The sequence below is a fragment of the Emiliania huxleyi genome (assembly GCF_000372725.1).
Source record: "Emiliania huxleyi CCMP1516 unplaced genomic scaffold EMIHUscaffold_101, whole genome shotgun sequence".
Lineage (NCBI taxonomy): Eukaryota > Haptophyta > Isochrysidales > Noelaerhabdaceae > Emiliania > Emiliania huxleyi.
The window spans coordinates 140,200-148,239 of NW_005202368.1; the positions used below are offsets into that span (position 1 = coordinate 140,200).

Genomic DNA, 8,040 nt, shown 5'->3' on the forward strand with positions numbered 1-8,040 from the left:
TCGTATCGTGCCGTTCGCCGCCCTCCATTCGGTGACCTCCATGGCTGTCCGCCTCCTTTTGGGTGGCGCTCTCGATCCCTCCCGACAAACTCCCGCACACACACAATCGCACTCTGGCCATCGAATGACTCCGAATGACTCACTGTGTGTGCTAAGACAAAATCTCCGCAGACAGCCAAAACGGGCCGTGCCGCGTTTGTGGTGTCTTCTCAAGCAAGAGCATCCGGGCGCCGCACTCGAGTGGGCGGGTCACATCTATGTGGGCCCAGTGTGCGCACTAGGCGCATATGCTAGTGCTATCCTGCCCTATGGGAGGCAGAGGGGTGGGGGGAGGGGGGGGCAGAGGTAAGGTGGGGTGAGACTGGGGAGGACCTCAGAGGTCCTCCATGGGGGTGGGGTCCGGCTCGAACAGGTCACAAGTGACGCCGTTCCCGCCATCGCCGCCGACGCCGTCGCCCTTGTCCGCCTCGGAGGCGGAGGCGAGGTCGTCGGGGTCTCGAGAGCGACATCTTGGCTGCCACATGCTCGCCGCACCTCGCACTCGAGGGCGGGGAGAGGCTCGCCCGGCACACGGCGTCACACTCCCTCCTCTCTGTGGCGCCACACGAGACTTGAGAGCAGGGGGCAGGGGGGAGGGGGCGCGGCGGACGGTGCGAACTGCGATCGGATCAGGCCCAGGGTACGTGATTTCACATGGAAACACAGCGAATCGGTTTCACTTTCACTTCACATTTCATGTGAAACGAAATTTCACTTTTTCGAGCGAGTGTGAACGGGAATGATGACGGATGCTCCCACCGAGTTCCGACACTCTGACACTCACTTGCAGTGTTGGTGTTTTGACTTTAGAAGCGCGCCCCGCTCGCAGTGTTGGGCGCGCGGGGGGGCTGCGGTCGGCCGACCCATGAGCTGCGCGCATGCGACTGCCGGGATGAGAGGCACCGTGCCCTCGGGACCACGGGAGTGCCCCACCGACGGCGGGCCGCAATGCGCCGTGTGTGGGCCCATCAGCAGCGGTCGCGTGTGTTACTGTCTAGGCAGCGCGCGGCTGCTGGAGTGTGGAGAGCTGCGCGGCCCGGCGGCGAGCGCGGCAGTGATGCGCCGGCGTGTGCTGGGTCAGCAGACGCCGTGGCCGCTGGCCATGCAGCGGCCCGGGTCGGGAGACGCGTGGAATTGGGTCATGCCAGTGTACTGACTGACCTGAGAACATAAGCAGACTAGTCAGCAGGCGGGCCCGCTCCGCGCCGCCGCGCGCCCGGTGGCGGCGCGCCGCGCCCGCGGCGCGCCGGCGCCGGCGCGCCCGGAAGCGGAACCGCTCCCGGGGACCGCGGACCGCCGGTTCCGCGACCCGGGGATAAAATCTGTTTGACTCCACGCCTTGTGGTCCAGGCCTCTTCACCTCAGGTCTATCGGAGGTCGCCCGATCCTCACCCGCGACAAAAGGGCGTCCGATCCGACGCACCGGCGGCGCACGGGCCGCCTTCGCTCGTCGCGGCGGCTTGCTGCTCGAGGACGGCGGCGGCCTCGCGCAACCTCGGCGGTGCGCGCAGGCTGCGTGCGTGGAAGGGCGAGAGCGTGCGCACACGTGCAGCGCCCTCGGCGTCGGCAGCGGCCTGCCGCCACACGCCCGCAACATAGCGCATGGAGCGTGGCGTCATGAGCCATCGTCGCGGCCGGCCCTGCGTGAGCGGCCAGAGCTGCGCGATGGCGTCGCGCGAGACGTTGGCGGAGATGGCGTCGAAGAGCACCGCGTCGGGGTGCGCGCACGACGCGAGCGAGTTGGGGCAGCAATAGTTAGGCGAGGGGCAGCAGAGCGAATCGGAGGCCTCATCGTAGGCAAAGTCGGAGGGCGACTGGCAGATGCCCGAGGCACGCACCCACTCCATGCGCGGGAGCAGATCGTACACCGGGTTGAGCATGCACGTCGAGCGGCACGGGTTGGAGTCAAACTGGCCGCGCACGAGCCATCGCAATCCGGGCGGGATGGGCGCATTGGCAGGAGGCGCTGCCCCGGCGGGCGGCGTGGCGGCGGCAGCGGAGCGGGCGAGGGCGGCGGCGTGCGGCGGCGTGCTCGCTGTTGCGGGTAGGTGGTGCGCTGCGCCGCCGCCCTCCTTGCCGCTGAAGAAGGGCAGCGCACGCATCAGACCGAAGACCATGTTGTGCATGAATCCGAGCGGCCAGCTCTTGTTGCGCACGGGGAAGAACTCGTGGCGCGATGAGGCGAGGAAGCAGCGCGTGTAGGCGTACGGGAAGGCGATCAGGGCGTCGGGCGCGCGCACGTTGCTCCGCCGCCAGTCGGAGCGCGCGCTCAGCGGGAAGGTGCGCTCCGAGGCGACGGGGTCCGAGTGGTGCCGCCAGTGGCCGCCAGCTTCGCGCCAAAGCAGCCGGAAGCCGTCGATAGCGGCGGCGTCGCCGAGGATGGCGTATAGGTCGGCCTTGTAGAAGACGTCGAAGCGCGTGATCGCCACCGCCGAATAGCTCGTCGCGTGCGCGTGGCACCAGTTGAGGAAGGCGCGCACCGCCGCGCCGAGCGGCAGCAGCTGTGTGGCCGTCGAGCGCTGCAGCACCGTCGTCACCGCGGCAACGCGCGCGCCAAAGGGATCGAGGAGCGCGGCGCGCGACCCACCCAACTCGCGGTACATCGTGAGGAAGACGTCGACCGTGTGCCCCGCCCGCTCGTACGGCACCACAAGCCGCGCCACCAGCGACTCCAGGCACTCGCGCTGCGCGCGCTCGCGGCTCGCCTGGCTCCACCGGTCGATGAGGAAGCTCTCGCGCGCCTCGCCGCGGAAGGTCTGTCCGCGCACGAGCACTGCGAGCGACGGCCGCGCCGGCGCCGGCGCTGCCGCGCGCGCGCTCCGCCGCGCGAAGCCGCGAGGCGCGGCCGGGCGCAGGTCGCTCGTGCGGGTCGACACGTCGGCCTCGAGAGCCCGCACGTGCTCCATGACGCCGGGCCGACGCTGCATCATGCGCTGTTTACGCGGCACTCGCGTGCGCGCGCATGCAGCGACGTCGTGTTCTGGTCCTCGAGCGCATGGCGGCGCAGCATGTTGTCAGGCGCTTGTCGGCGCCGTCGCAGTCTGGGGCGCCCTTCTCTCTTGCCAAAGAGGGTCAATTTTGTCGCGCCCTGCACCCGGGTGCTGGGCGGGCCGTTCCGTGGAAAGACGCGGACGAGAACGGCGCTTCACTGTAAGGGCGTGTGAATGACGGACGCCGCCGCGTTGCCAGCTTTTGCGCCTCGTATCAAGATACTCACTCACACACCTCCCTTTCACACCTCCCTTTGATCATGTCTCCAAAAAATTAGATTCTTATCTTTTTGCCCCCCTCCGAGTGTGTCGAGAGAGAGAGAGATTTTTATTAACCAACAAGAAATCACGACTCTCACAGTGATTTGGGCTCGGCAGCTTGTTAGCCCTCAGCCGAAGCTGGGGCCGGTCCCGTAGCCGAGAGAGCCCGCGCCGATGAGTTCGACGCGGTCGGGGGGGCCTTGCGGAGAGGCCAGCGAGGTGGCGATCGCTGTACTTCATGGTCGTCATCAAGTGACCGGCTGACAAGCCAGAGGTCGATACTCTGGACGACCCATAGGATGCCACGAATGCCTGAAGGAGAGGGAGGCGAGGCCAGAGGCAGGCTCAGCTGCTCTCGGGTGATCCCGCTTTGGAGGCTGAAGGACCCGATGGTCCTGTCACATTCGCGTTCCGAGTCGTGGGGGTAGAAGAATTCGAGTAGAAATCGAGTCAGCACTTCCTTGTAGTACAGCGGACCGCCAGGCTCGCCGGCAGCATCCGCAGGGAGGCAGCATATGAGGCACCAGTTTTCTGGAGAGCTCAGCAGCTGCGGCCGCGGTGGCAGAGTCGGCCGCGGTTCGAGCGAGCAGCTTTTGGCTGCGGGTTCGAATCGCGGAAGGCTCATGCCCTCGCGGAGCGACGCGGGTCGCGCGGCGTGCGCGTGTGCGAAATGCGACAAAAGACGAAAGACGACAGGCGCCTGAGCGCTGTACGCCTGAACTTTTGTCGCCGCAATCGCCACCGCCGCCATCTTGACGAGCAGCGCGAGCGCGCTCGTCGGCGGCCAGCCGTCGCGGGCCGGGCCGAGCCCGGCCTCAACCGGCCGCGCCGCCGCAGCAGGCCCGGAGGCCCACATGGCGGCCGACCAGCTGATAAGGAGTCTTTCTCTCTTCTGTGTGTCGTCGTCTGTCGTCTGTCTCTTGTGAGAGAGAGAGAGAGAGATTTTTAGCAATACCAAACAACTCTAACACTCACACGTAATTTGGGGCCTGGAGCCCTGTTCACGCGCGCGCGAGACGTGCAGACAGGGTTGCCAGGTTGAGAGCGTTTTGTTTGTTGCTCTTGTGTCGGTCACTGTGTGTACGTCATATCGGTCATGATAACAAGCACGGTCGATCCGTCGAAGCGATACACTCGTTCCTATCACGTTGGACGGCTTGCACGGAGCCTGTGCCGGCACACAGGAAGACGTGTAAGATTTTATTTATTATTTGTTATTTAGGCCACACGCGGCACCGCAACACACAGAGAGTCACCATGACGCGCGGGCCGACTTGATGTCCGTCCGCACGCGACTCCCCTTTTTGACCACGACCCCCGCCTGCCACTCCACGAAGCCCGTCTGCGTCCTCCGGTCCGTGCCGTTCATGTTGACCTGCGGCGCGGTCGGGTCGGGCTGGTTCTTGAGCCAGCACCAACCCTTGCGCGACCCCTTCGGGAGCTGCGCCGGCGCGAAGCACATCTCGAGCGGGCAAAACACAAAGACGTTGCACGGCATGTAGTACGGCTGCTCCGGCGTCAGCTCGAGGCAGCGCCTGCCGCGATATCAGCAGTACTGAGGCGCCGACTGCCGCGGTGTCTGTCTTATCCACACTCAGTAAAAGGTGAGCAGCGAGGCCCGACTGCCGCAGTCCGCCAGCGACGAGGTCCATATCTCCCCTTATCTCCCCATATCTCCCCATATCTCCGCCTGCCGCAGTCGCCAGTGACGAGGTCCATATCTCCCATATCTCCCCATGTCTCCGCCTGCCGCAGTCCGCCAGCGACGAGGCGATGTGGTCGGAGCCCCAGCGGAGCGCGTACCCGTCCATGTCCATGTGGTCGAATGAGACCACCTGATGTGCGGCCAGACCCGTGTTTCGCCTCTCCATCTGTCAAGGACACCTCGCGCTCCGACGCGAAATCGGGAGATGTGGGGAGATATGGGGAGATATGGGGAGATGTGGGGAGATGTGGGGAGATATGGACCTCGCGCTCCGACCCGAACTCGGCGCGGTTGGCCTCGACGCGCCGCCTGAGGCTCCACGGCTGCGCCTTCTCGTGAACCTACGGCACACGTGTCCCGGACGTGTCGTGGACGCGTCCGCCGGAGGCCCCATCGCTGCGCCTTCTCGCGTGCACCTCCCTCTCGCTCTGCGGCTGCGTCGCCTCGACCGCCGCCTGCGCCTCGGCGGTGGCGAAGCCGAGCGTTACCATGTACTTGACGAGGGCAGCCTGGTCAGTCAGTCATCAGCCGAGATCACCCGAGATTGGGCATCAGCGTTGCCGTGTGCTACTACGACGGCCTGGCTAGCGCTCAGGGCGGTCGCCGTTGGCGGCGGCCGCGAGCTGGGAGGAGAGAGCGACGACGGAGGCGGAGGCGGAGAGAGCGACGGGAGGGCTCCGCTGTTGATGAGGAGAGTGATGTCTGCCGCCGAGAGGCGAGAATCATCAGTCGGCGTCTCAAAGGGGCGCAGCTCGCTGCCGCCAATCCGACGGCGAGTGTGACGCGCCTGCCGGAGCACCCGCTCTGGGCTGGCAGAGACCCGTGACGTCTCGAAGAGGAGGAGGGCGAGCAGCGCGGCGGTGGCCAGACCCATCGCAGCAGCATGACAGTTGCAACGCGATGGTGGCGCATGGCCGCCGGCGGTGCTGCTGCGCATCACGCCGACCCGACCCTGAGCTTCTCTAGAGACTTGAGCGCAGCCGCTCCGGACGGGGAGCGATTAGACAGGGGGAGAGGGCCTGTGTCTCCAGTATCGAGAGCTGCGCGAGCCCGCGTGTTATGCCGTGCCCGCGCGGCATACAGCGGGTGTTTTTTCTTTTTCAGTGAAACCGTGATCGCCCGTCTAGCGTCCACCCATACCGCGTTGGTGTCCCAGTCGTTGTATAAAATGAACTCGGTGGCCGACGTCTCCAGTATCGAGGCTGCGCAAGCACGTGTTGCGTGTCCCGGCGGCCGGGCACCAGAAAAAAAAAATCTGCACAGATGGGAGGACGGCACGCCGCCACCACACAGGGACTTTAAGGAGAGGGGTGTGGTTCGCTAGCCGTCGCCCACCCTTGGGCGTCCGCCTCTTCCTATCTCTCTTCGCAGTCTCTCTCCGCTTCTCGCTTCAACCTTCGTGCCACCTCGCGGTCGCCCCCTTACCTACCTACCTATGACGGACGACCGAAATCACCCCGTTTTTGCCCATTCATTGCAGTTCATCGGGAGGGATCAGATAGCCCGTCGGATCGATCCACGAGCACGACACAGCAACGATGCGTGGGCCTATGCGGGGCCGCGCGGCTTAGGGTACCCCCCTAGGCTTAAAAGGGTGAGGTGTCTCTAGCATCTAGGCTTGCAAGCAAGGGGTTGACGTATCAAGCACGTTAAAAAAAGTGGGAAGGAACTCTATTCACAGCTGCTCAACCTGATTGTCCGGTATGATTGCCCGGTTAGGTACTTTGTTCCAGCTCCGGGGTTTCTTTTTTGCTCGGCGTCTGGTCTCGAAAAACCTGATATTCCCCTGTCCCCTGACTAACCATCTGACCACTCATCGACGGGGCTTGGCGAGCGGCCGCGCTGCGGGGCAGGGCTGGTGAGGATGGGCTCTGGCCACTCGCCCGTGCGGTTGTAACCGCGCATCAGCCGAACGGAGGCCTCGACCGCCCCTCGCGGCAAGCTCTCGAGCATCTCGAGCAGCTCGCCCGCCGCCATCGCCGCCTCGAACTGCTCCTTCATGCCGAGCGCGCCGCATACCCTGCGGACCGCCTCCTGCTGCACCTCGTCCGGCGTATCGGTTTCATAGCCGGACGAGTCAGCGGAGGCGGCCCGCTTGGCGGGCGGAGAGTCGGGCGACGGCGAGCGCGACTGGCGCGAGGGCCCGCTGCCGCGCGCGGACAGCGCGTTCTAGGCCAAAATCCCCACTGGGCCGAGAGCTGTTTGAATACTTTTTCTGTGATTAGTTTCATTGAAGGCTCCCACGCTTGTTGGCTGGCAAGCACTTGCCAAAAGGGGCCCGCGACATGAGCTCGGTGCGGGTCGACAGCCATCAGCCGTGCTGCGGCCTGGCGGCAGCCTCTTCCGACCCGCCGTCGCCCGTCGCCGCCGCCGCTGAGGTGGGCAGCAGCAGTGGGACCGGCGCCGCTGGTGGCTGCTCGCCGATGCCACGGGTGTGCGGCGTCCGCTTTGGCTCCGTCGACGTGCTTTACCACAGCGTACATCTCGACGACTCAAAGCTGCCGAGCGACGGCCTCGCACCGCTCGGACTCGGAGAGCTGCAGCGGCGGGAGCATCTGCAGGTGGACAGCTTCGAGCGGCAGCGGTGCGTGCCGCTCGTTGTCCCTCCTGCGCCTCGCGCATATCCGACAACTCACGCCACTGCCGGTATGCCTCAGGTGCGGGCAGCGCTGCGACGGCGGGGCGATGGTGATCCCGCCTGCCGAGAGGGCCTCGCTGGCCGGCATGAAGCGGCAGGCCTCCCTCGAGGCGATCGAAAAGGTGCGCGTCGGGAGGAAGGGCGGAGAAATGGGGGGGGGGGGGAGGGGGGGGTGCAGGCAGGGCTCAGCTGGTGCCGCTCCCAACGTGGCACTCCCAACGCGCATGCGGGGGTAGAGGGGGGGGAGGGGGGGTCGGGCAGGCCGGCTGCCAGGGATGATCCTCTGGCGTGAGCAGGTGAACGAGCAGCTGCGGCTGGAGCGAGCGAGTTCGGTCCGCGAGTTCATCCAGGCAAACTCTCTCCCGCGCACAAGCCCCCCCCCCTACCCCCGGTTGCTCGCGGGGGGG

The 8,040-nt window shown here is 65.9% G+C and overlaps 4 protein-coding genes across 4 annotated transcripts in view; 1 reads left to right on the forward strand and 3 right to left on the reverse strand.

Moving 5' to 3' along the window:
* Nucleotides 1–734: 734 nt before the first annotated feature.
* On the reverse strand, nucleotides 735–2,099 carry EMIHUDRAFT_439424 (hypothetical protein). The gene has a single exon (XM_005793367.1). The coding sequence runs from the start codon at nucleotides 1,634–1,636 to the stop codon at nucleotides 1,034–1,036; it is 603 nt and encodes a 200-aa protein (XP_005793424.1). The 5' UTR covers nucleotides 1,637–2,099; the 3' UTR covers nucleotides 735–1,033.
* Nucleotides 2,100–3,342: 1,243 nt separating this feature from the next.
* On the reverse strand, nucleotides 3,343–3,805 carry EMIHUDRAFT_439433 (hypothetical protein; the record flags this gene model as incomplete). Its single annotated transcript, XM_005793368.1, has 3 exons — nucleotides 3,343–3,533; nucleotides 3,556–3,602; nucleotides 3,693–3,805. The coding sequence occupies 3 exons, from the start codon at nucleotides 3,803–3,805 to the stop codon at nucleotides 3,412–3,414; spliced, it is 282 nt and encodes a 93-aa protein (XP_005793425.1). The 3' UTR covers nucleotides 3,343–3,411.
* Nucleotides 3,806–4,494: 689 nt separating this feature from the next.
* EMIHUDRAFT_439435 (hypothetical protein) lies at nucleotides 4,495–5,978 on the reverse strand. The gene is made up of 5 exons (XM_005793369.1): nucleotides 5,576–5,978; nucleotides 5,412–5,504; nucleotides 5,259–5,336; nucleotides 5,037–5,125; nucleotides 4,495–4,825 (listed from the first exon to the last, which is right to left on the reverse strand). Exons 1-5 carry the CDS (start codon nucleotides 5,930–5,932, stop codon nucleotides 4,543–4,545), a joined length of 900 nt encoding a protein of 299 aa, XP_005793426.1. The 5' UTR covers nucleotides 5,933–5,978; the 3' UTR covers nucleotides 4,495–4,542.
* A 1,302-nt stretch (nucleotides 5,979–7,280) lies between these two features.
* EMIHUDRAFT_108187 (hypothetical protein) overlaps nucleotides 7,281–8,040 on the forward strand; it is a gene marked incomplete at both ends in the record, with an annotated part of 1,933 nt that continues 1,173 nt past the window's right edge. The window contains 3 exons of the mRNA XM_005793370.1: nucleotides 7,281–7,579; nucleotides 7,653–7,755; nucleotides 7,930–8,024. Of these exons, the coding sequence (XP_005793427.1) occupies nucleotides 7,281–7,579; nucleotides 7,653–7,755; nucleotides 7,930–8,024 (497 nt within the window). The remainder of the gene's footprint in view (nucleotides 7,580–7,652; nucleotides 7,756–7,929; nucleotides 8,025–8,040) is intronic.

Bases quoted from the DNA above. Each gene is read 5' to 3' on its own strand.
- EMIHUDRAFT_439435 (XM_005793369.1), bottom strand. From the start codon at position 5,932: ATGCGCAGCAGCACCGCCGGCGGCCATGCGCCACCATCGCGTTGCAAC. The intron at 5,505-5,575 runs GCCGTCGTAGTA...CTGACTGACCAG, and splicing joins CCGCCCTGAGCGCTAGCCAG to GCTGCCCTCGTCAAGTACAT. The intron at 4,826-5,036 runs GCGGAGACATGG...ATATCGCGGCAG, and splicing joins TCGCTGGCGGACTGCGGCAG to GCGCTGCCTCGAGCTGACGC.
- EMIHUDRAFT_439424 (XM_005793367.1), bottom strand. From the start codon at position 1,636: ATGTTGCGGGCGTGTGGCGGCAGGCCGCTGCCGACGCCGAGGGCGCTG.